This window comes from Herpailurus yagouaroundi, unplaced genomic scaffold, assembly GCF_014898765.1.
Source record: "Herpailurus yagouaroundi ecotype Mexico unplaced genomic scaffold, PumYag 77, whole genome shotgun sequence".
Classification (NCBI taxonomy): domain Eukaryota; kingdom Metazoa; phylum Chordata; class Mammalia; order Carnivora; family Felidae; genus Herpailurus; species Herpailurus yagouaroundi.
This window is the reverse complement of record NW_024412388.1, coordinates 31114732-31141710: the sequence shown is the minus strand read 5'-3', so window position 1 is coordinate 31141710 and position 26979 is coordinate 31114732. Positions and strand designations below refer to the sequence as shown.

The following is a 26979-nucleotide window of genomic DNA, read 5'->3' as shown; positions in this document are numbered from 1 at the left end:
CGGTCACGTGATTGGGTCAAGATGGCGTCGCCCAGCTGTTTGTGGCTTTTGGCCGTCGCTCTCCTGCCGGGGTCTTGCGCGGCACCTGCACTGGGGCATCTCGACCCGCCGGTGCCGCTGCCGCTGGTCATCTGGCATGGGATGGGTGAGTGAGGGAGGAGAGAAGCAGGAGGGTTTGGCGACTCCTCTTTCCCAACCTGGGTTCGCATCGGCAGAGTGCGAGGTGGAGAGCGAGGACCGTGGTCGCACAGCAGCAGGCTGGCCCGACGTCTTAGGATTGGGGGTGCGGTGGGGGGGCGGGGGGCTCCTCTGCATTGGAAAGGAAGAGAGGAGAAGTCGCTCTCTTTTGGTGAGCTCTGACAGAGACCCGTGCGCTGCGTTAGGGTATTTTGGGCGGTTCTTGCTTAATTCTCACGGCGGTGGCGTCAGGATGCAGCGTCTGGCACTTGAGGCAGCCCTGGCTGTGGCTGCATGACCAGGACATCCATCCTTTTATTCATTCGCACATTGAATAGAGATTTGTTAGGTACCTAAGGTTCATGTTTCCATTTAACACGTAGTTATTAAGCACCTACTAGATGCTGAAGATAAGACCGTGAACTAAACAGACCAAAGTCTTTGCCCTTTCAGAACTTATTTTCCAGGGGGAGACACAGACTATAAAGAAATAACTAAAACATGTAATATGTTTTAAATAAAATGGTGGCAAATGCAATGGAGAAGAGTAAAGCCGGGAGTGAGAGAGAAATGGAGATGGGGGCTTGCAATTTTATAAGCAGGGTCAGGAAAAGATTCACCCAGAAAGTGACATCTGTGCAAAGAGCTGAAGTGGATGAGGGAGGATACCCTGTGGATAGCTGGTAGAAGGAACAGCAAATGCAAAGGCCCTGAGGCAGAAGTATGTTTGATATGTTGGAGGAACAACATTCAGGTCAGCGGGGCTGGAACTGAGTGAGCAAGGAGAAGAAAATAGGGGTTTAGGTTGGGGTGGATGGGGATGCTGGGGCCTACAAAGGGAGTTGGCTACAATGAGTTGGAAAGCCCTTGAGGGATTTGAGCACTTGAGTAACATAATATGACTTACACTTTAAAAAGGACCACTCTAGTTGCTATATTAAGAATAGGTTGTAGAGGGACACAGACATTTGCAGGGAGACAAGTTAGGAAGCAATTGCAACAACTTAAACAAGAGATGGTGGTGACCTGAAACAATATAGTAATAGGGGAGATATTGAGAAGCGGTCAAAGTTTGTGTATCTTCTGAAGGTGGAACCAATGGGATTTATTAACGGATTAGATTTGGGATGAGCAAGAAAGAAAGGAGTCAAGGATGATTCCATGGTTGGGGGCTGGACAAGTTGAAGGATGAAGTTGTCATTTTACCAAAATGGGGAAGCCTGTACGATGAGCAAATTTAGGGTCGGGAGAAGATCAGTAGTCTGCTTTTGGACTTACTAGATTTGGGATGCTTGTTAGACATCCAGATGTTGTAGAGCCATTTGGAGTGTGGAGTCTAGGACAGAAATACAAGTTGGAGATTTATGTTGGGAGCCTTCAGTGTGTGGCTGGCATTTAAAGCCATGAGACTGAGCAGGATCATGGGAGCGAGTGTACACAGAGGAGAGAAGAGGTGTAAAGATTGAGGCCTGAGGCGCTGCCAACATTTGGAGGTTGAGAGGAGGAGAAACTAGCTAAGGAGACGGTGGTGGTGGAGGAAAGTCAGAAGAGTGCAATGTCCCGGAAGTCCAATGAAAATGTTTCCAGAGGAAGGGAGTAATCAGCTGCATGGAATTTTATCAACAGGTCAAGTGAGAACTGCTTATTGGATTTAGCAATCTGAAGATCACTAATAACCTTAACAAAAGCAGTTTTGGGGGTGCCTGGCTATCTCAGTTGGTTGAGCATCTGACTTGTGATTTCTGCTCGGGTTACGATCTCACGGTCATGAGATCGAGCCCGGTCTTGGGCTCTGCACTGGGCATGGAGCCTGCTTAAGAGTCTCTCTCTTTCCCTCTGCCCCTGTCTCCCGCTCGCACTCTTTCTTTCTCTCTCTAAAACAAATTAGAGTAAGTAAATAAATAAATGAAATCGTTTAAAAAAAAAAAAAAAAAGAAAAGAAAGAAAGAAAGAAAGAAAACCCTGAAGAGGAATTACAGTCAGCAAATATAAAGAGTTTTCTCAAAGCTCTGTGCTGGGTTCCAGGGCTACTACAGTGGAGTTAAAAGAAGTTATTATGAGACAAATAGAGGATGCTTTAAGCCTCAGCTTTTCCTTCTTTAAAAATGAATTCTTAAGGTTCCTCTTAAGTTAGAAATGGGATGATTAAGCTCAAAATGGAAAATGATCTCAGCCTACTTCTCCAACTGAGCGGCCAGTCACTTTTCTTCCAGTTCTTGGTTTTAGTTCTTTGAAACAGGAAAAGAAACAGGGCTGGGAGTAGGACAAGGCAAGGAGACCCCTACATTGCAAAAGTTAAGAAGGCACTCACTTTCTAGCTCGTAGAAGTTCAGGGTCAGCACTTGCACGAACCTGCGAGTGAGTACCTCCTGAAATTTTGTGCCCTAGGCGTTTCACTTTTCTTTCCCTAGTCCTAGTCCTTGAGTTTGATTCCTAAGTGCTCTTGACTCTACTAACCCCAAATGTTCCAAATGATAAGGCAGGGTAATATGCACCTCTGCTTACTTTTCAGTTATGAATTCGGTGTCCCAACTGTATTGTGTGGGCTTTTGAAGTTTGTTATTACTTGAGAAAACACGAGCCACACAAAAAATGGTCTTTTTTTTTTTTTTTTGAGGTGAAATTCATGTAACCTACAATTAACCATATTAAGGTATGCAATTCAGTGGCAATTAGTGTATTCATAATATTGTTTTACCAGCGCTCCTCTCTAGTTTCAAGTTTTTTTCATCATCCCAGAAAACACTGTACCCCGTAAGTAACCACTCTGTTCCCCACTCCCAACACTTCCTGTCCAATGTCCAATGTCCAATCTGTTTTCTGTCTTTATGGATTTGCTGGTTCTAGATATATCCTATATAAAGGGAATCAAACATTATGTGACCTTTTGTGTTTAGCTTTTTTCACTTATAATAATGTGAATTTAGTGTGAATTTAATGTGAATTTAGGTTCATCCACATTGTAGCATATGTACGTATGTATGTAGCATGTGTATTTCTTTTGTTTTTTACAGCTGAATAATATTCCGCTGTATGTGTCTACCACAATTTGTTTACCCACTCATCCATTGGTGGACATTTGTGTCACTTCTACCTTTTAGCTATTATGAGTAGTGCTGCTGTAAACATTGAGGTACATGTTTCTGTATGGGCATGTTTTAATTTCTCTTGGGTAGATATCTAGAAGGGAAATTGCTGCATCCTATGGTAATTGTTAGGGTTACCTTTTTGAGGAACCACCAAACTTTTCACGATGGCTGCATCATATTACATTTCCACCAGCAATGTACAAGGGTTCCTATTTCTCCACATCCTTGCTTGCTACTTTCCAGTGTTTTAAATTAAAGCCATCCTAGTGGGTGTGAGGTGGTATCTCATTATAGTTTTGATTTGCATTTCCTTTTTTAAATTAATTATTTATTTTAGTGTTTATTTTTGAGAGTGGGGAGGGGCAGAGAGAAAGGAGGACAGAGGATCAGAAGCCAGCTCAGCGCTGACAGCAGGGAGCCTGATGCGGGGCTCAAAGCTCACCACCGGAGCCAAAGTCGGTCGCTCAACTGACTGAGCCACGGGGTGCCTCGATTTGCAGTTCCTTAATGACCAGCGATGTTGAACGTGTTTTCATATGCTTGTTGGGCATTTGTATATCTCCTTTGGAAACATGTCTGTTCAAGTCCCTTTTCCATTTTTAAATTAGGTTAACTTCTCGTTGAGTTGTAAGAGTTCTTTGTGTATCCTAGGTATTAAACCGTTATCAAATATATGATTTGCAAATATTTTCTCCCTTTTTATTTTTTTCCTTTTGCAAGTATTTTCTCCCATTCTGTATGTTTCACTTCAAGAAAAATTTTTGTTTTTAATCTTTATTTATTTTTGAGAGAGAGACAGAGTGTGAGCAGGGGAGGAGCAGAGAGAGAGGGAGACACAGAATCTGAAGCAGGCTCCAGGCCCCGAGCTGTCAGCACAGATCCCAATGCGAGGCTCGAACTCACAAATCGTGAGATCATGACGTGAGCTGAAGTCGGACGCTCAACCGACTGAGCCACCCAGACATGTCATGTTTCACATTCTTTATAATGCCCTTTGAAGCTTAAAACTTTTTAAAAACTATGTAACCTGGTTCATGAATATCTGCCATTGTCTTTGTTGTCTAGGAGACAGCTGTTGTAATCCCTTAAGCATGGGTGCTATTAAAAAAATGGTTGAGAAGAAAATACCTGGAATTTATGTCTTATCTTTAGAGATTGGGAAGACCCTGATGGAGGTAAGGCCCTTCACAGCTCTGTTCCTTTGAAGGTTTGCTGACTGATTTCATAGAATGTACTATTAAAATGCTTTGTCTTGCATTTTTAGCAGCAAATCTTGCAATGATACTTTAACTCTTGAGTGGCTTGTGTGCAGATTCCAACGAAACAAATTTGCCTTCTTAGAGAAGACACCAGTGGTGGTTCTCATCCCCATCCTTCCCCTGTGGCTCCTCTTTTAGGATGTGGAGAACAGCTTCTTCTTGAATGTCAATTCCCAAGTAACAACAGTGTGTCAGATTCTGGCTAAGGACCCTAAATTACAGCAAGGCTACAATGCTATGGGATTCTCCCAGGGAGGCCAATTTCTGTAAGTCCTGTTCGGTGATGTCATACGACTTACGTGGGATTGAATTTTTTTTTCTTTCATTCAGATCTAGCCACTCCTCTAATTCTTCTGAGCTCTTCATCTATGTTGGAAGGAACACTATTCTAAGATGTCTCCATGTAAAAAGCTTTATGGAACTTTATTTTCTGTGAAAGAATAAGGATTTGTTTGGCCATCTGGGGGAAATCCTGACACTCCCTGGCTTTGGGGAATCACAGGGAATGAAGTAACTTCATCTGGGAAGTTGGTGGTTGATGATACATTTCCATCTGATAATCCTTTTCTCCCCCAGGAGGGCAGTGGCTCAGAGATGCCCGTCACCACCCATGATCAATCTGATCTCGGTTGGGGGACAACATCAAGGTAACCTTGGCCTCTTTGTCTCCTTTTTTCTCTGTTCTAATCCACACCACCACTTGATTTTATTTATTTATTTATTTATTTATTTATTTATTTATTTATTTATTTATTCATATTAAAAAAAAATTTAACGTTTATTTATTTTTGAGACAGAGACAGAGCATGAACGGGGGAGGGTCATAGAGAGAGGGAGACACAGAATCTGAAACAGGCTCCAGGCTCTGAGCTGTCAGCACAGAGCCTGACACGGGGCTCGAACTCACAGACCACGAGATCATGACCTGAGCTCAAGTTGGACGCTTAACCGACTGAGCCACCCAGGCGCCCCTGTTTATTTATTTTTAAAAGTGTATTTATTTTGAGAGAGAGCACACACGCACACCCGCGTGTGCATGAGTTGGGGAGGGACAGAGAGAGAGGGTGAGAGAGAATCCCAATCAGGCTCTGCACTGTCAACACAGAGCCCAGCATGGGGCTTGGTCCCACGAACCATGAGATCATGACCTGAACCGAAATCGCGAGTCAGATGCTTAACTGACTGAGCCACCCATGCTCCTTGTTTTTAAAAAACACAAGTGTTATTCAAATGCATGTTGGTAAAAACCTTATCATTCATTCAGTCCACAAACATGTATTGAAAATCTGTAAGACAGACAAGGTCCCTGTCTTCAGGAAATTAACATTCTAGTTGGGGGGTAGGGAAGAAATAGACAATGAAGCAAGGAAATAAATAACCACAGAGAGTGAAAACTATGATCAAGGAAAAAAAAAATAGGACAGGGGGTCCCTGGGTGGCTCAGTCAGCTAAGCGTCCAACCCTCGGTTTAGGCTCAGGTCATGATCTCACGGTTTGTGGGTTGGAGCCCCATGTCTCTCTCTGCCCCTCTCTGTGCCCCTCCCCCAGTCATGCACATGCCTGCTCTCCCTCTCTCTCAAAATAAATAAACGTTAAAAAAAAAATAGGATAATACTTAAGAGACAGGGCAGTGGTTAAAGGTGTGGGCTCTAGAGCCAAACTGCCTGTGTTCATATCCTGACTCTTAGCACTTCGTATCTAACCTTGGGCAGAGTATTTCATCTTCCTGTTTAGAAGTTTCTTATCTGTAATATGGTACAAATAATGATTTCCTCTCTTCATGGTCATGAAGATTAAATGAATTATTGCCGACATATGGTTAGAACTATGCCGGGCAACCCTGAAAATGTTATTGATGAGGATGATGAAGGTGGAAGGTATAACTGGGGGAAGGGTAGGAATTGGGGTTAGGCACTACTTGAGTTAGTGGAGTCGGATGTGACTTCCCGAAGCTCCGACCTGAGAGATGAAATGAGTCCAACCACTGAAGCAGTGAGAGAGGAAATACGTCTACCAGGGACCGGCCGGTGCCAAGGTCCTTAGGCAGAAAAGAGTATAGGAGCGTCAGGGGGAAGCTGGTTATGGTATGCATGCTCTACGTTATCTTCTTTTTTAAGTGTTTATTTTTGAGAGAGAGAGAGAGAGAGAGAGAGAGAGAGCAAGCAGGGGAGGGGCAGAGAGAGAGGGGAACAGAGGATCCAAAGTGAGCTCTGCACTGACAGCAGAGAGCCTGATGTGGGGCTCGAACCCATGAACCGTGAGACTGTGACCTGAGCCGAAGTCAGACGCTTAACCAGCTGAGCCACCCTGGTGCCCCTCAATACATATTTTCTTGAGGAATAAGTGAACAAGATCAGAGGTTAGTTCAGGTCTGTTTTGTTCCTCACAGTGCCTTGCACATAGTAGTTACTCAGTACACAATTCTTGAAAGAATGGATATTTGGCTTCTGCTGTTGTAGGTGTTTATGGACTCCCTCGGTGCCCAGGGGAGAGCTCTCACATCTGTGACTTGATCAGAAAAACACTGAATGTTGGGGCTTACAACAAAGCTGTTCAAGAACGGTATGTATGGTTGGCTAAAAAAAGATACAGAACTGTCATTGCATGAAAATATCATGCTGACTTTCATGGTAGCAGTGATTCCAGGAGTAGGGGCCAGTGATATTCAAATGAGAGGCTTTTTTTAAATATCTCTGTGCTATCTATTCAGTTATATTGTAAACCTAAAACTGCTTTAATACTAATTTTAAAAAGGAAGGGAGGGTATTCTTTTAATATGCATATATATAAAGTTTATTTTATTTATTTTGAGAGAAAGAGGGAGAGAGAGAATCCCAAGCAGGCTCTGCACCATCAGCGTAGAGCTCAACATGGAGCTCGAAGTCACGAACTGTGAGATCATGACCTGAGCCAAAATCAAGAGTCAGGCACTTAACCAACTGAGCCACCCAGGGTTTTCTTAGGGTATTTTTTTTTTTAATATAGAAAGAATGTAATTAAAAACAAAATAAATTTCCATCTTAAAAAAACTAACAAAAGAGCCTTTAAAAAAATCCCAAGGGGTGCCTGGGTGGCGCAGTCGGTTGAGCATTTGACTTCAGCCGGGTCATGGTCTCGCGGTCCATGAGTTCGAGCCCCGTGTCAGGCTCTGGGCTGATGGCTCAGAGCCTGGAGCCTGTTTCCAATTCTGTGTCTCCCTCTCTCTCTGCCCCTCCCCCGTTCATGCTCTGTCTCTCTCTGTCCCAAAAATAAATAAATGTTGAAAAAAAAAAAATCCCAAGCCCAAGAAATTACCGTATATATTTTGGAGGACAGATTCTTTGTGTTGTCAGTAACGAGGGTTTAGCCTCCTATGTCAGTGTTTGCAACTACTCAGATGTGTTTGGATATTTAAAAATGTACAGAATCACTTTTGGAGTGTATTCTTTTCAATTGTTTCCAAACTTAAATTGTACATCAGAACCCCTGGGAAATTCATTAAAATGGATCCTGGGGCTTCATTCCTGGGATCAGAGATTAGATTTGGATTTAGTAGGTGTGGAGTATTCTAAACAATAACAGATTTGGCATCGACTAGTATGGCTCTGGTAGCTACCCTACAGGTTTTCTTTTTTTTTTTTTTTTAACGTTTATTTATTTTTGAGACAGAGAGAGAGACAGAGCATGAACGGGGGAGGGTCAGAGAGAGGGAGACACAGAATCTGAAACAGGCTCCAGGCTCTGAGCTGTCAGCACAGAGCCTGACGCGAGGCTTGAACTCACAGACCGCGAGATAATGACCTGAGCCAAAGTCGGCCAGTCAAGCAACTGAGCCACCCAGGTGCCCCTACCCTATAGGTTTTCAAAGCATATCATTCTTGTCTAATACCAATTCTTCAATACAACACTTCCTTGAAGCCATTTTCCAGGGTTCAGCCTTGCCAGTGACTCACATATGGAAACAACTACGGCTAGCTCTCTCTTCCTTTCCTACCCTTTGGCTACATGCACAGCGACAAAGCTGTGTTGGGTCAGTAGTGCCACCTGGTGGTCAGTGAAAGAAACTAAGATACTTTTTTTTTTTTTTTAAGATTTTATTTTTCTCAAATCCACCCAATGTGGGGCTCAAACTCATGACCCCGAGATCAAGAGTCACATGCTCCACCGACTGAGCCAGCTAGGCACCCTGAAACTAAGATACTTCTATGTCTCCACCCCCTTTTCCATTAGGCATCTCAAACCTCTGCTAAGCTTTACCCCTAACTGTTTTGACTAGTCACAGCTCGATTGTCTATATTCTACGTGTTCTCTCTGCTCATGGATATGTGTGACTTCTTTAAACTTCATTGTTATTTATTCTTTACTTATTATTCTTCTAACTCTTGCCCAGATGCCTCAGAAAAATTCAACGTTTTCTTTCTTTGTGTTTCTTTTGTGAACCAAATACAACCCTTGGCAATCAGAATTATTAGTGACTATAAATGAGCAGTCATGGCGGGGAGCCAGTCACATGTAACTGATTAAAAGTGGTAGATTGATGTGTTTGTCTTCACTTCCTCCTTTTACTGGAATAATAATCAACTAGTAGCAAAAGAATAAAAAGTAATAAACCCACAAGGGCAGAGAAAACAGGAGAGAAGAGACAATAAAAGATGTCAACATGTTTTTAAAAGAAAGCAGATGAATGAGTGATAATTGTTTTAGCAGAAGACGTTGAAACCTTGTATGTCTATAGAAGGATGCACTGACAAAAAGGGAACAGATTCACTTTTTATAGCTCCAGAAAGGGTCAGGAATGAGGTGCATAAGATCCTTTGGAAGGTAGAGATAAGTGCCTGGGGCTAAAAACAGGACTTTTTGTTGGGGAAAAAATTTTCTATATAAGGAATGATCAAACCGCCGGTTCCCGTGAGTGCACATCCAAGTGATTGCTCCTCCCCCATTGTGACAAAAAAAGCAAAATTTATTCTCTGGAGCAATTTAACTAGAGAAGTGCCAGCCTCTGAGACAACAGGCACAGGATGGTGGTAAGACACCACATAGAAAACCCACGCCTTCCCCCTTCCCTCCCACTCAGTTCCCAGAATGGTAGCATTGAGGCTTCTTACCTGCTAGGGTGTTGTTCAGCGGCAGGCCCGTCTCTGGAAAACCTGACTGGCCCCAGAGAAAAGATCTACAGGTTGATGTTTTGGAATCCTCCAAGATGATAGGATTCCTCTTGACCCCCCTGACGTGAAGCCACCAGGAGGTAGGCTCTGTTCTCACATGAGGAGCCTCCAGTCAGCTTTTGTGGTGTCTGTATAAACCATGAGCCCGGACCCCCAGTCAGACATCTGAGGAAAGCGTCTAAGGTGAAAGACAGACCAAAACCAACAAAAAGTATAAAAAGCAACTTAGAAAGAAAAGATAGCAGTTCAAGGAGCCAAAGAAAACCTAAAAAAAAAAAAAAAAGCCTATAATTATTATCTTTGGAGATAAAGAATTATAATCCAGGGCACCAGAAAAGAATGTGAATGAAACCACCAATCAGAGAGTCAAAGAGAGATCCTGGAAATTAAAAATAAACAACAACAACAAAAATGTGAGCACAATATGGGAATATGCACTCGAGGAAATCTAGAAATTAGAACAAAAACTCAAAGAGGTTAAAAGGAAAAAAAAGAGAACTGACAAAATGAAAGACATTTATCTGTTTGGGAAGTCCAGTTTCTGACCCATAGGAGTTCTGAAAGTCATCCAGAGGAAAAGGGTGGATTGGAATTACCAAAGAAGCAATACAAGAAAATTTCTCCGGTCGACAGGACATGAGTTTCCAGACAGAAAGGGCTCGCTAAGTGGTTAGGGCAACAGTGAAAAAAGATTCACGTTGAGGTACGCTCCTGTGAAATTTCAGAGCACCGGGGTAAAGAGGAGACCCCAGGGAGGCCGCCCACAGAATCCGTACTACTGACCGCCCCTCCTGCCGGCAGCACTGCTAGCTAGAAGGCAGTGATGCAGTACCTTTGTGTCCTTATTTATGTACATGTGTATTTATTCATGAGGGCATGGGGAGGAACAGAGAGAGAGGGAGAAAGAATCCCAAGCAGGCTCTAAGCTGTCAGCACAGAGCCCAATGTGGGGCTCAAACTCACAATCCGTGACGTCATGACCTGAGCCGAAGTCGGAGGCTTAACCAACTGAGCCACCCAGTACCTTTGTGTTCTTTTTTAATTCTTTAAATGTATTCATTTATTTGTTTAGGGAGAGTGAGTGAGCACAAGCAGGGGAGGGGCAGAGAGAGGGAGAGACAGAATCCCAAGCGGGCTCTACGCCATCAGCACAGAGCCTGATGCGGGGCTCGAACTCACAAACTGTGAAATCATGACCTGAGCTGAGATCAAGAGTCAGATGCTTAACCAACTGCACCACCCAGGTACCCCACCCACGCACCCACAGTACCATTGTGTTTTAAGGGAGAGTGATTTCCATCCTAGAATTCTATGCCCAACCTTCAAGGAGCAACCAGATGTGAAGGGAAAATAAAGACCTCTTCAGACATGGGAGAAAAAAAAGAATGCCCCTCTTTCTAGGCACCTGTTGGGAGACACTCAGTTCTATCCCGTCTAGTTACGTGGCCTAGTATGTCTTCAAACCTCCTCCTCTTCCCCAGCATGGAGTACGTGGTAATACTTCCCTGCACAGAAATTCAGTGCCGTGCTCAGTTCTTACCAAGTAGGCAGGTTTGGGCTGTTACCACTAGTGGTGTTGTGTTTCAAGTATTTATTCAACTTGAACTTCCTGTTTCCGTTATTTATTAAGTATTGCAGTGGTTTTGTCTTCTTTTAGTTGCAGTTCTAAAGCATTCCATTCATAATTCCATCAGCTGTTGCACTGCAGTTTGCCAGGCCCTGTGGTAGGTCTGGCAGATAAAGGGAGAATGAGACAATGACGGTCCCTGCTGTCATGCAGTAACCTGTCAGTGGGGAAAAGGAGGCTCCAAGTGAACAGAGGCAGGGACCACCCCTAACAGTGCTAAGGCCGTGGTGGAAAGAAACAGGATGCAGTGGCGGAGGGTAGTGGAGGCCGTATCTACTCTGGACAAAATGGTCTTTGGAGAATAGGTATTGAGGCCGGGATCTGAAAGATGAAAGGGAGCACAGGAGGAGCTAAGGGAAGAGCCATCAGGCGGAGGGAACAGTAGGCACAAAGGCCTGATCCTGGGACACCTTGGGCTCGTTCTAGGCCCTGGCAGCAAGTTTAGTGATAGACGGGAGAGTTGGCAGGGGCTACATCGGCAGGGACGTGCAGGTCACGTCGGCAGTTTGGGTTTCCTTCAAAACATCAGGAGAAGCTACTGGCAGGTTTTAAGCAAGGGAGTAACATGGCCCGATCCATGTTTTTGGAAGGTCTCCACTGCTTTGTAGAGAGCAGATTGGAAAGTGGGTAGAGGAAAAGCAGGGGCTGTTGCAGCGTCTTGCTAAGAGGTGCTGGTGGTGTGGACGCTCAGTGAGATGGAGAGAAGTGGAATGACACGAGATACGTTTCATAATGGAGCTGAACTAGACTGCAAGCCAGGATACATCTCAGCATGTATCGCATGGTTTCCCTGGGGAACGGATTCTGAGTTCTCACCAGTTCATTTACAGATTGATACTTCTCCAATTTTATGGGGTTGCTTTTTCTTTGTAAAGTTTATTTTATATTTCTATGTATATCTCCGGTTAGCAGATGGTCAGTATGAGATTTCAAGAGGCAGGTAGTCCCAGTAGAGAGGCGGGAAGGGGGAGGTGAGGGTGTAAAGGGACAGAAGGAGATTGTGTTCTCCTGGCAGTATGTTCCTAGGCTGCCCTTTGTACCCAGAAGGATTCTCGTTGCAGGCGAATAACCAAACCAAAGTAAATTTTTAAAGTAGTTCATAGTCTGTTGGTACTCAAGGTTTCAGAGGTTCTAGAATCGAGGAATGGGAGTCACAGCCAGCCAGGTCCATCTGTCTCCAGCTGGCATTGCTGCTACCTCTCTCCACGCACACCAGCCTCTCTGGCCACCCACATGGCAAAAGGTGGCCTTGCCCAGCTTCCAAGTTTTTGGGTGGTTTTTTTTTTTTTAAGTTTATTTATTTTGAGACAGAGAGAGAGTGATTGAGCAGGGGAGGGGCAGAGAGAGGGAATCCTAAGCAGGCTCTGCGATGTCAGCACAGAGCCCGATGCAGGGCTTGAACTCACAAACCCTAAGATCACGACCTGAGCCATGAGATTGGATGCTCGACCAATCGAGCCGAGTTGGATGCTCGACCGACGGAGACACCCAGGTGCCCCAGCTTCTAAGTTTTTAATCATCTCTGCTTAGGTTATTATCTCAGGCGAGGCTGGAATCTTCTGTCCCAGTCCAGATTCTTGAGGAAGGGACCATGCCCCAGCTCAGGTCAGGTCTCTGTCATCGACTGTGGCCACAGAAGTGGGACCTTACATACCAGTTATACTTGCCCCTGTAACCAGGAGGGGCAGGGCAGGAAGGATACAGTTCCCAGACAAGGGAGGGTTGATTTTGACTTAGGCAGGGACCCCTCAAGATGTCTTCTACACTGTTGAGATCATTCAGCCTTAGCAAAGCAAATTGAATGGAGTACTCTGGGAAGCTAGTGAGGGAGGCCTTTTCCCGCACCAGCCCCTGGCCAGGCTCAGTGCGGGCAGCAGTGAGGAATGGTGAGGGTGACCGTTCTCTCTCACCTTGTGGATGTGAAGTCTGCCTTCTAGTTCCCCTTTGAGAAGCTGGCAGCCCTTCCTGGATTTTTCCTTCTTCCAGTTTCCACCTTGCTATCCTGTGCTCATCCCTGCCCCAGGGAATACTGCATTGTTGCCCTGGCCTCAGCCTTGGCCTCTCCTCTTCCTCTGGGCCAGCTCTGCTCTCCTAAGTGGCGCTCCCCTTGGTCCACGGCCCTCAGCCCTGCATGCCCAGTGCTTGGCAGGGCCTCTGCCCCCAGCAGCTCTCATAGAGCGCTCATCCACAGGTGTCCCACTGTGCCCATGCCTTCACCCTCAACTTGCCACCCCCTTTTCTGGAAATACTGAGGCAGCCACTGAAGCTCCCTTAAGCACTTTTTAACTGTTCAAAACAGTATAAGGAGTAATGTAATCTGAGACCTAAAATTAATATTTTGTCATATTTGTCTCAGATATTTTAAGAACTGAAACATTTCAGATAACACTGAATTCTACACATCTCTGCCAGGTTCCGTTCTCTGTCCTCCTTCTCTGGTGACAACCATTGTCAAGAAATTAGAGTAGTAGAAGGGCGCCCAGGTGTCTCACTCGGTTAAGTGTCCATCTCTTGGTTTTGGCTCAGGTCATGGTCTCACAATTTGTGGTTTCGAGTCCCACATCAGGCTCTGTGCTGACAGCTCGGAGCCTGATTGAGATTCTCTGTCTTCCTCTCTCTCTGCCCCTCCCCCGCGCCTGCTGTCTCTGTCTCCCTCAACATAAATAAATAAAACTGAAAAAATTCTGTCCATTAAAAATATTTTGTATATGGGGCGCCTGGGTGGCGCAGTCGGTTAAGCGTCCGACTTCAGCCAGGTCACGGTCTCGCGGTCCGTGAGTTCGAGCCCCGCATCAGGCTCTGGGCTGATGGCTCAGAGCCTGGAGCCTGTTTCCGATTCTGTGTCTCCCTCTCTCTCTGCTCCTCCCCCGTTCATGCTCTGTCTCTCTCTGTCCCAAAAATAAATAAACGTTGAAAAAAAATTTTTTTTAATATTTTGTATATTTATATACATATCTATCCTTAATAGTATTATTTTATATATTTAAAACGTTATGAATATCTTGTGCACTTTATGCTGCAAATGAGTTTTTCACTCAATATTATGTTTTTGAGATCTAAACATGTGGTTACATATACATCTAGTTCATTTGTCTTTTTTTTTTTTTTTAATGTTTATTTTTGAGAGAGAGAGCGTGAGTAGAGGAGGGACAGAGAGAGAGGGAGACACAGAATCTGAAGCAGGCTCCAGCCTCTGAGCTGTCAGCACAGAGCCCGACACAGGGCTGGAACTCATGGACTGAGAGATCATGACTTGAGCTGAAGTCAGACACTTAACCGACTGAGCCACCCAGGCACCCTAGTTCATTCGTCTTGACTGCTACATGGCATTCTGTATTCTGTGACTACCACAGTGTATTGATTTCCATATTACAAACATTTTGGCATTTCTAGTTTCTCATTATAACAAACAACTTTGAGAGAACACCCTTGTGTTGAAAAGCCCAGTCTATCTTCCTGCGTGTCTCCTTTACTTTTACACCACTACTCTACTCACACAGGACACTTCACTTGCGGTCACCAAATGTGTGGTGGTTTTCCCACACTGACGAATTCTCTGTGACATCAGCTGGGTGTCCTACAATTTAACTCAATTCTGACACTGTCTACCTGGAGGTAGCGTCAGATCCCGCAGGTGAAGGGCTCCCACAAGCCTACCAACCCCCCACATGCCCATTACCAGTAGTAGGTCTGCGAGTTACCCACAACCTCTGTCCGACTTGGCTGCAAAGTGGAGGTTCCCTCTCCTCAGTTTGACTAATTTGCTAGAGCGGCTCACAGAGCTCAAGGAGACATGTTTACCAGTTTATTAAAGGGTATGATAAAAGATACAGTTGAACAGCCAGATGAAGAGATACACTGGGTGGGGTCTGGGAGCGCTGGGGTCCCAAGCGCAGGAGCTGGGGTGGGTACCCTTCTGGTGTGGATGTGTTCACCAGCCTGGAAGCTCTCTGAACGCCTACTTCAGAGTTACTAACTCCATTTCCAGCCCCCAGCCCCTCTCTGGAGAATGGGGAGCAGGGTTGAAAATCCCGAGCTTCAGGTGGAGGTTTGGTCTTTCTGGTGACCAGCCCCTTCCAGGAACCACCTAGGAGCCCACCCAGAGCCTCCTGAGTAGGACAAAAGATGCTCCCAGTATTCTTACATAACACTTAGGAAGTTACAAGGTTTTAGGAGCTCTGTGCCAGGAACCGGGGTTGGAGACCAATATATGTATTTTCTATTACTTAGCTGTCCTCGTACAAGAATTTACTAGCAGAATTCACATGTAGACTTTTAGTGATTCATTGGGTAATTTGGGGAATGCTCCGTAACGTCTCCGCTTTAGTGTCATCATCTGTAAAACAGAGCAATAAGTATACCTTACGAATTGTAAAGAAGGTTAAATGAGTTAATAGGTGTAGAGTGTTTAACATAGTAACAGTACTTTGAAAACACTCAGTGCACTGAGCTGCTGTTTTGGTGGTTAGCATGTGCATTTTAGGCTTGACTGGGTATTGCCAAGGTGGTTGTACCAATTTCTGTTCCCACCAACAGAGTGTGAGTGTTCCTGTTTTCTCCAGTCTTTTTTTTTTTTTTTTAAGTTTATTTATTTACTGGGGCTCCTGGGTGGCTCAGCTGGTTAAGCATCCAACTTTGGCTCAGGTCATGATCTCACAGTTTGTGAGTTCGAGTCCCATGTCAGGATATGTGCTGACAGCTCAGCTTCAGATTCTGTGTGTCTCTCTCTCTCTTTCTCTCAAAAAGAAACATTAAAAAAAATAAAATGCTTCATAAACATAATTTTTTAAAAAGTTTATTTATTTTGGGAGAGAGGGAGGGTGAGTGCAAAAGAGAGAGCACGTGCGCGTGCGAGTAGGGGAGGAGCAGGGAGAGAATCCCCAGCAGGCTCTGTGATGTTAGTGCAGAGCCCGACGTAGGGCTCGATCCCACGAACTGAGAAATCATGACTTGAGCCAAAATCAAGACTTGGATGCTTAACTGACCAAGCCACCCAGGCGCCCCTCGTCTTACTAACTTTTGATCCTATGTCACATGTCTGTCAGTCAGATGTGTGCAGAATGGTTTTGCATTCCAATCTGTATGTGCTGTTGGACAGCTTGAACATCTGTTCACATTTGTTGTCTGCTCGGGTGTCCCTTTTCTGTGAATTGCCTATTCTAGTTTTTGCCTGTTTTTCTGTTGGATGCTCTTTTTCTTACTGATTTGTAAGTATATACACACATGTGCACACGTATTATGAATACTAAGCCTTTCTTTGTTAGGTATGTTACACTTAACTTCTCCCAGCCCGTGGGTCATCTTTTTACTTATGGTGTCTTCGTTTCATGTAACAGGTTTTTTATTTTATTTTTAGTTTTTTTTTTAATTTTTAATTTTTTAGAGAGAGACAGTGCATGGGGGCATGCACTAGGGGGAGAGGGGCAAAGGAAGGGGGAGAGAATCCTAATAAGCAGCCTCCATTCCCACATGGGGCTCTGTCCCATGACCATGAGATCATGACCTGAGCTGAAATCAAGAGTTGGATGCTCAGCTGACTGCAGTTTGGTTTTTAGATGGTTTTATTGAGCTACGATTCACATACCATACAGTTCTCTCATTTAAAGTGTATAATTCATTGGGTTTGGGTGTATTACATTACTTTTTTAAGTTTTGGTAAAACATATATATGTTTATAGATGTTTATATATAATATGTTTATATTATATATAAAACATAAAAATTTGCCATTTGAATCATTTAAAAAATTTGTTAATGTTTTTATTTATTTTTGAAGGAGAGAGAGAGAGACAGAGACAGAGAGACAGAGAGATAGAGCATGAGCGGGGGAGGAGCAGAGAGAGAGGGAGACACAGAACTCAAAGCAGGCTCCAGGCTCTGAGCTGTCAGCACAGAGCCCGATGTGGGGCTCGAACTCTCGAACTGTGAGATCATGACCTGAGCTGAAGTCGGATGCTTAACCAACTGAGCCACCCAGGCGCCCCCCGTTTGAATCATGTTTAAGTGTACAGTTCAGGGGCATTAAGTACCTTCATAGTGTTGTACAACCAGCATCTGGGGCAGTGCCTTCTGACTTGGATTCAGGCCACTTTATCAGTCCTTCTGACTGATGTTCAAAGCTATTCTCCTCCCCATATTTTCTCCCCATATTTTCCTCTCATTTTTTTAAAACGTTTTGTTTTTATTCTCATGCTCTTCATCTACCTGGGGTTTTCTATGCTTGAGTCTGTTTCTGGGCTACGCTTCTGTTCCATTGGCTTATTTGTCTATTTCCACCCAGCGACCACACTACTTCAGTTACTATAGCAACGTTTACCCAGTTCCTCTTCAAGTCTTGGCTGTGCTTGGACTTTTATTGTTTCATCTCGAGTTTATTTATTAAAAAAATTTTTTTTAATGTTTACTTATTTTTGAGAGAGAGACAGAAAGACAGAGCTTGGGTGGGGGAGGGGCAGAGAGAGAGGGAGACACAGAATCCAAAGCAGGCTCCAGGCTCCGAGCTGTCAGCACAGAGCCCGACGCGGGGCTCGAACCCACAAACTGTGAGATCACGACCTGAGCTGAAGTCAGACGGTTTCACTGTGCCCTTCATCTGGAGTTTAAATTATTGTCAGATTCTACCAAAACTCATCTTGTGATTTAGATCAGACCTTCTTAGCGTTTGGCCATCCCCTCAGCGCACGCTCTGCTGCCTTCCTTTCGCTCCCCTTCAGGCGCGTGTTCCTCTTACTCTAGGACTTGAGCAGCATTTCCCCTTGCGGACTCTGCGGGAGCCTGCTGGTAAGCAGCTGGCTTCAGAGCGTGGGAGAGGAGGGACAGAAGGGGATGGTGACAGGTCTGAGAGCACTACCTTTTGTGGAATTTGTGCCACGCGTGGACACACTACCGAGCTTTGCGGCTCTTGTTTAATTTTCACAACAACCCTGCAAAGAATCCGGCTCAAGGGGCGCCTGGCTGGCTCAGGCAGAAGAGTCTGCGACTCTTGATCTCGGGGTCGTGAGTTCGAGCCCAGTGTTGGGCATAGAGATTACTTAAAAAATATAATTATAATCCAGCTAAGAGAGGCAAACACCCATGATTCCAACCTGGGTCTGTGCAATACACGGCTGTGGGTGCTGTGTGCACCCCACAGTCCGCAGAGACAGTACGCATGTATCGTGGTTAAGAGCAAGGCTTGGGGGGCCAGACTGCCTGCTAGGCTCTTCTGGCTTTATTACCTCCCAGCAGGACGACCTCGGGCGAGCTGCTTAATCACTCTGGGTATGGCTGCCTCATTTGTAAATACGAGGCTAATAATAGCATCTCCCCTATGGAATTCTTGTCAGGATTAAATAGGTTAATGTATGTCAAGTGCTTAGAAGAGGCCCAGTGTATGTAAGTGCTGTACTCATGCTTCTACTATTGTCTCTAAGCCACAGTGGCTAGAGCAGGCCTCAGGGATAGAGGCTCCAACTGGGGGTGGTGGGGAGTAGGGGGTGGGGGTGGGGGTGCCTGGATGGCTCAGTCAGGTGTCCCGACTTTGGCTCAGGTCACCCATCTCATGGTTTGCGAGTTGGAGCCCCACACTGGGCTCCTGGCTGTCGGCACAGAGCCTGCTGTGGATCTTCTGTCCTCCTCTCTCTCTTTAAAATAAATAAACGTTAAAAACAGAAAGATGGAAAAAAAGGCTCCAACTTCTGGGGCGCTGACAGCCTCGTGAGCGGGCTGCATTGGAAAGAGTGTGGACTCAGACAGATTTAGGCTCCTAGCTTACCTTGTCTGTGACTGTGTAGCGGTTTTGAGAGAGGTGCTTAACCTCCCTGAATTTGGCCCTTCACTGGTGCGAAGGAGGTGATAATAGTACGAGCCCATGTTTCTTCTCTGCCTCCTGAAGAACCGTCCGCCTCCCCCCACGTCTCCACCTCCCGCAGCACTTCAGCTTCTGCTCAGCCGCAGGCCCTTCCCCCCACTGCTGCCTGTGCACCCAGCTTCTCGCAAACCAAATGTCCTTCATTTCTTCCTGTTGCCCCTTCTTAGCTCTGTTTCCTTTTCACACAAAAAGGTGACCTTGGACTACCGCCTTTTCAGCCATTGGGCTCCCCGCTGTCATTCTGGGTGTCCGGAACCTGGTCTGGCAAGATCCAAAGACATTTGCATTTATTCACTTGACATTTAAAAAAAAATTTTTTTTTAAGTTTATTTATTTATTTTCAGAGAGAGAGCATGCACCAGCAGGGAGGGGCAGAGAGAGAGAGAGAGAGAGGGAGTGAGAGAATCCCACGCAGGCTCTGCTCTGTCAGCACAGAGCCCGACGTGGGGCTCGAACTCACGAACGGTGAGATCATGACCCGAGCCCAAACCGAGAGCCAGACGCTTCACTGCCTGAGCCACCCAGGTGCCCCTCACTTACCGTTTTTTGAAGGAACTCTGGCCGCCTGTGTGGACGTGTGTGTGCTCAGGCTCACCGCTTCTGAGCGTATGACACTGTTGAGCGCCCACTCCTGAAGCTTCTTCCCTTGTTCTCACCGTCCTGCCTTCCCTTCTGCTCACATCTCCACATCCTACCCCTCCTTCAGCGCCAGCCGACTTGTTTTGGAGCTTGTCTGGCATCCCTGTCTCGGTCCCTTCCCTTCGGCAGAGCCGTCCTGCTGAGCGCCAGCCAGCGTGTCGCTGCTGAGGGAGCTAGTCGTCCTTGGGGGGACAGGGAGCCAGCTCGCACAGGGTGAGCGACCACAGTGTTAGACCAGTGCCGATGTCAGTATTTCATAAGTGGTCGGAGTTCATCACATGTTTAAAAATCAGTGAAAACTAAACATTGAGAGCACGAGCAGGGGAGGGGCAGAGAGAGAGGGAGACACAGAATCCGAAGCAGGTTCCAGGCTCTGAGCCGTCAGCACGGAGCCCGACGCGGGGCTCGAACCCACAGACCGTGAGATCATGACCTGAGCCGAAGTCGGACGCTTAACCGACTGAGACACCCAGGCGCCCCACTTCCCAAACATTTATAAAGAAATTATAGAACATCCCTCTGACTGCCGACGGGCTGACAGCGCCCCCCCTTTGACCTCAGTCGCACCTGCCCTGGGCGTGAGGAGCGCTGACCTCTGCTGCTTCCACTGGGCTCTCATGCCCTCCTGCTCTGCTGAGTGGAACTTTCTGGATCATCACCTCCGAGGCAGCTCTTCCACTCAGGCTGGAGAGTTCGTGGTGTAGAAATGTTTCTTTTTTCCCCTGCCAGACTGGGCTAGAGAGCCCCACCTGTGTTCTGACTCCTCCTTTGCCCCAGAGGACTTCTCCCGTCAGGTTCATGCTCAGCTCTCGGTGGAAATGCTGCGGTGTGGATCCTGGTGTGGATACGGGAACTGAGTGGAAGTGCCTGCAAGGAGGACTTGGGGAGGGGTCAGCGTGGGTGGGGGAAGGCCCGGAGGGGAGGGGAAGCAGAGAGACTGGAGGGAAAGTAAAAGGACGTGAAAACCTGTCTGAACTAATGCTATAAACAACACCAGATCCCTGCCTCTTGTCTTTAAAAATCGTGTGACCTACCAGAATCCTGCACACTAGTGTCATCGGTCAACGATAGGAAAAACGCTTTGTGATTGAAAGGTTAGACCTCTCTCCCAGCCTGAGGATGGCAAGGTGGATGAAGAGAGAGTGATGGGATGGTTGGGTGCAGAGGAGACAGAGGTGGTGATGGCTGAGTCTCTCGGGAGGAGTGGGAAGCAGAGGAGGGTGAAGGAGGTGGGGTTGTGGGCGGGACAGCCTGTGCCACCCTGACCTGGAGGTATAAGTGTGGTAGGGCTCACGGCCATGGTGAAACCAATATTGATGAGTCCTTTTCCTAACTCTGTGGGACTCTTGTATCGTGCTAAGTAGCACTTCCTTGCCTCCGGTGTCTTGTTCATGGGGCTCTTGAACTGTTTCATCAGTGGAAGGCTTGTCTGCTCTATTTACGGGCCAGGCCTGGGACTTGGTGGCTCCGATCTTTCGTCCTCTTGAAGTCTCTTTGTGCATGGTCCCCTAGGCACAGGGGCATGCACCCAGTGCGCTGACTGACCTGCAGCTCGGTCCCCTTCACTCATTCCTTCTTCTTCCTGCAGCCTGGTGCAAGCAGAATACTGGCACGACCCCATAAAGGAGGACATGTACCGCAACCACAGCATCTTCTTGGCAGATATTAACCAGGAGAGAGTAAGCACCCATCCCAGGCTGCCATCCGTAGCTGTGCATTCATTTTGCTTCTGGGGCAGTACGAACAGATCAGCTGTGACTGTTTACCCAACGTATCCTGGGCAGAACCTGGGAAGCAGAAGTTCTGTTTTTTGGGAGGCAGTGCTCTTCTGAACTTTGTTTCCTTTTAGGAAGGCTGAGATTCTTCTGGCTTTCTCCCTGTAGGTCCTTTTCCTTTCCTTGTGTTGAAGAAGCAGGGTAAGCTCAGCAGGTTGCTGGCTGGCTTAAGTGGAACTTCGCAGCTGCTGTCTTACTGAGGGAAGCCTTCCTAGTGGGTCCCTTTGGGGTCAGATTTTCTCAGAAGCAAGATTTACTTAGAAGAGAGACTGCGGAGTGGGTCCCAGGCATGAGCTTGGTTTGAGCGATTCTGGTAAACTACATGGCTCAATTTATAGCGGGCTTATCTCGAAATTTTTGGGTTTTTAAATTTTTTTTTTTTTTTTAATTTGAGAGAGAGCACGCGCATGTGCATGTGAGCAGGGGGACGGGCAGAGGGAGAGAAAGAATCTTAAGCAGGCTCTATGCTCAGCACAGAGACTGTGACCTGAACTGAAATCAAGAATCAGATGCTCAACCCACTGAGCCACCCAGGTGCCCATTTTTGTTTTTGAAAAATTGTATTTATTTATTTTTGAGAGAGAGCGAGCGACAGAGCACAAGCGGGGGAGGGGCAGAGAGCGAGGGAAACACAGAATACGAAGCAGGCTCCAGGCTCTGAGCTGTCAGCTGTCAGAGCCCAACACGGGGCTCGAACCCACAAACTGTGAGATCATGACCTGAGCCGAGGTCGGATGCTCAACGGACTGAGCCACCCAGGTGCCCCCGATTTTTGTTTTTTAAAAACAAAATTTGAAGGGCAGTAGGGGACAAACAGAGTAGTATTGCAGAGCCACTCAGAATGTGTAGTTTCTCATTTTGCCTTGGCTTTCTCTGGGTAGTAGCCTTTAACCTGTGTGATGGATGGCTATAGAGTGCAGTGACAGACTCATGGCCGCTGGCGTCTGTGTGCTCTGGTTGGTTGGGGTATTGTCAGATAGGATGGTAAGAAAAGGCTGTACAAGATACATTCTGGGCAGGGAGCTGGAAAAGCAGTCCATACCATGGAAAAGAAATATGGTGGTCCAGGGTCGGGGAGACCAGAGCACTGAAAGGCTTTAACATCCCTGCTGGAACCTGATGATGTTGTCCCTGAAATACTGCTGGCCTTTCCTCCAGGGTGTCAATGAGTCCTACAAGAGAAACCTGATGGCCTTGAAGAAGTTTGTGATGGTGAAATTCCTGAATGATTCCGTTGTGGACCCGGTGGATTCTGAGGTGAGACACTGTATGGGCACAGCAAAACATGCCAGGAGACCGAAGGAGTAAATGGTATTAAAAAACAGCTGCCTGCTGGGGGAAAAACCTTCAGTCTCTTTCCGCCACCTCTTGTGTAGCTTAGGGCGTCTTCACCTGAGGTCTAGAACTGGGACAGTGGGGGCTGGAACCCCCGCCACCTGAAATTATTTGCAAAATTATGAAGTTGTGTTCTCTGAAGAAAGGTCTAATGCTTTTACCACATTTTCCAAGAGACCTGTGACCCAAACCACCAGCCCAAAGTCTGTAAATCCCTGAGGCTGGCACGCAAGGTCTGCCTTGACCTGTCCTTTCAACTCAGTCTTCCTTCATTACCCGCTTCATACACTAGGATCAAGCCATCTTGTACTTCTTGAAGTGACCCAGAGTTGGCCTGTGTTTCTTTTACTTGCCTTTGTTCATGCTTTTTAGTCTCTAGAGTTCCCTTCCCTGGGCTTTTCCACCTGATGAGCTCCTATTCATCTATCAAGGCCAAGCTCAAGTGGTCACTTCTTCCATCCAGGATGCCATCCCTATTCCAAGTAGAATTTGCTCTCTCTTTTGCAGAATCATCACATTATGTCAGGCCACCAGGGACTAGCGAACTACAGCCTGCTGGCCGAATCCAGCCTGCCATCTGCTTTTGTATGGCCCATGAACCACTTTTTAATGGTTAGAAAAAAAATCAAAATATCTGATGACATTAATTATATGAATTCATATTTCAGGGTCCATAAACAAACCTTTATTGGAATACAACCATATTCAGTTTTAATTTTATTTATTTATTAGTCATATTCCTTTTTAAAATATCGTCAGTGGCTGCTTTTGTTTTAGCACTGGGTAGTTGTACCCACGTGGCTCTTAAAGCCTCAAATACTTTGTATCTGGCCTTTACAGAAAAGTTTGCTGGTCCTTGTGCTACACAGTTGCTTCTGTGCCTCCGTAGACTGTTGAAAACAGGGGCCATATATATATATATATATATATATTTTTTTTTTTTCGGGTGTGGAATTTAGCACGAGGATTTTCACAGCATAGGTGCTCAGTAATTGTAGGAAACAGGAATTCCGGAGAATTAGAAAGTTCTGGGGAAAGATGAACTCCTCCCTCAGGATCCACCCTGAAAAAGAGATGACTCAGATAGGCTCTATTTTTATTCTTCGCTACAACTTTGTGATACTGTTGGTTATCTTAACGACCAGCCAGTCTCAGTCTGACAGTGTGTGGCTGTGTATCTGATCTGACCTTTCTTCCTCGTCTCCTGCAGTGGTTTGGATTTTACCGAAGTGGCCAAGCCAAGGAAACCATTCCCTTGCAGGAGACCACTCTGTACACACAGGTAACTGGGGAGGAGAAGGGTGCTGTTTTTTTTCCGCTTCTGGTTCCTGAAGCTGCTAGGTTCTTTGATGATAGACCCGGTCCCGTACACCTGGGAGCTGTGGGTGCCCGGAAGCGTCCGGCTTTGATACGGGTGAGGCTTGTTAGGGTGCTGATTGTTACACCAGCTTATCAGGCGCCGGTTTACAGAAATGTAGATCCCAAATGAAAGACCTGTACCTCGTGGTTTTCAAGTATGCGCAACGGTCACATCATCTCCAGCTCCTTCCTTCTGATAAAAAGGTTCAGAACTGGCTTCTTTTGCTGCTGTGCAGGGTGCAAATCCAAGAATCCCCCGTGCATCATGAAAACATAGGAGAGGTGTTACTTTAAAACATGAACAGATACGAAGTCCCATCTTGAAATTTAGGGCGGTGACCGGGGGAGCTCCTGCAGGAGCCCGAAGAAGCGCAGTAGGCCCCCCGCTGTTTCTCAAGCAGAGGTCGCACCATTTCATGACCTTTAGTTCTGGAGCCTTCCATGCTGTTGGGACTCTCCCAAAAGTCACAAGTGCTGTCTGCACCACTTGCCTTCAGAGGCCAGTGGTCTCCTCTCTTAGCTTTTCTCCTGCATCTGGTGCCCCAGCTTGGGTGAGATCAAAGGAAAGGGAAGCTGGGGTCTGTTGAGCTTTGGAGATTACAACTAAGAACCTCCCTATCGTGAAAGCCAAACCGATGGTAAGCTACAAGCAACACTCCGGCACCGTCGACTGCCCGTCCTCCCGGCCGTACGTGTTCTGTGGCTCCGTGGGTAATGCCATCCTCAGCTGCAGGATGGGAAAGCGTCTTGAGGTTTGTTATTGAAGGGTTGGCTGTGTTTTAAGTTAATGTTTTCCTGTCTTTGGCTCAGTCTCACTTAACTGACATTTTGAGGCAGTTTTGTCTGTGGCTTGCCCACCCACATAGGTGGTCCTCCAGAAGCTTTAGGAAAGTTTCAGAAAGAATATAGAACTCCAGACAACAGTCTCAATTACATGTGTGTTTCGAATGCTTAGGAGGAAAACTGGAAGGAGGTATCCTTTTTGGCATTTTCGACAGATAGTACAGCTAAATTTTACTACGCAGGGCAGAGACTGCTTTTTGGGCATTTATCGCCAATGAACATTCTTTGTATTTTAACTGTAAAACTTTTCATTAGGCCTCTTGACGAACTATGGCCTTTCTCTCTGCAGGACCGCCTGGGGCTAAAGAAAATGGACGATGCTGGCCAGCTAGTGTTCCTGGCTGTAGAAGGGGACCATCTTCAACTGTCGGAAGCATGGTTTTATGCCCACATCATACCTTTCCTTGAATGAAACCCTTGTAGTTTGCATCAGAGCTCAGGGAGCCCCAAGCGCTTCTGAACCAGTAGGAGACAGTTCCCCTCATGCCTCAGCCTGAGCTCACATCCAGCTTGCAACTAATCCTTCCCTCTACTTATCACCTAACATGCCCTGCTCAGAAAGATCTAAGATTCGAACCTTATCCTTTGCCTCATCCTATCAGCATATGGTGTTGAATGCAAGTTTAATTAGTTAATAACCATGCATGGAGATTATTTTACAACCCCTCAATGTGGTCAGGCTGTCTTAGGAAACAGAGTCTGCTGCAGATCAGTGTCAGAACTGTGCCCAGGCCCAGAAGAGGCTGAAACTAAAGCAATTAGAGTCTAAAGGCAGACACCTTGTTCAGGAAAACCTAGCCACATTTCAAGCCAAGAGGTAGCCGGGATCCAGGCCCGAGGTGACCATAAATGCTCTCTCAATTTTGCTGGTGGCGATTCAACCAGCGCTTTTTAAAGTATTGCTTAATGTTTCTGCAGAATTTCTTGAGGCTACTCTCTTTTCTCAGTATATTGTCCTGTGGTAGCATTTGATCTGTTCTGCTAGGCCACCGTCTGGTCTCGGTAGCACTCTTTTTGTCCCTTCAGGTAGTGATGAATTAGGTGCTCTGTCACAAAAGGAGGGAAGTGGCACCCAACTGGATTACTTAAGGGAGGGGAGGGGGGTGTACATCTTGCTTAACTTAGGGGAGTGAAAAAATTGTACAAGCAGCAATAACACTGTTATGTCAACTATACTTGAATTTAAAAAACAATGTACAAGTAGAAATGAAAAATGACAAGGCAGCTGGTTCTTCCCATTCCATCCTTGATTAACCTGTCCTTTCTCAGTATGACCAGTGGTCTAGATTCTAGAGGCACTCTGTTGCTGGTGTTAGCAGACAATGGGAGGAAAAAGGGGAAGAGATCAGGCTAATTCCCATCTCAAAAAACCGTATTTATCAGTACGCTGTAAACTATATCTGATGTATTTGATGAAAAAAAGGATGATTTGCTCAAAAAGTTTGGGGAACATTGTATACACCTTTTCTCCTGTTGGAGAGCAACTCACATTCGAATATTAATGACTCAGAATTCCTGTTTTTAGAGTAAAGAAAACTAACCTTAATCTACTGTTTCCCACACGGAGCATGGACATCTTGGCCGCCCCCTCCCCACCTAGAGAAAACCTATCAGCACTTCCTGGAAGACTGTTCTTCCAGAATGCCAATTTGAGATATGATAGCTATGCAGGAGGGAAGCACCTTGTTAGTGCTGCGAACTTTACCCTTTATGACTTTCCCCTCACCTTTCTCAAGCCTTATTTCTCAACTAAAAGATGAGGATTAAGGGTAACAAGTAGGGGAACGTGAAAAAAGTTTTATGACATTGTCTAAAATAAAGAATAGTTTCTTATCCTTAGTGTCCTTTTTCTTTCTTTTCAATATTCTTACATACACCTC

General features: G+C 46.0%; 1 protein-coding gene across 1 annotated transcript; it reads left to right on the top strand.

Moving 5' to 3' along the window:
• Nucleotides 1-26934, top strand: PPT1 (palmitoyl-protein thioesterase 1). Its single transcript, XM_040469775.1, has 9 exons — nucleotides 1-145; nucleotides 4332-4441; nucleotides 4664-4791; nucleotides 5102-5172; nucleotides 6985-7087; nucleotides 21376-21466; nucleotides 22721-22819; nucleotides 24108-24179; nucleotides 25389-26934. The coding sequence occupies exons 1-9, from the start codon at nucleotides 22-24 to the stop codon at nucleotides 25509-25511; spliced, it is 921 nt and encodes a 306-aa protein (XP_040325709.1). The 5' UTR covers nucleotides 1-21; the 3' UTR covers nucleotides 25512-26934.
• Nucleotides 26935-26979: the final 45 nt, after the last annotated feature.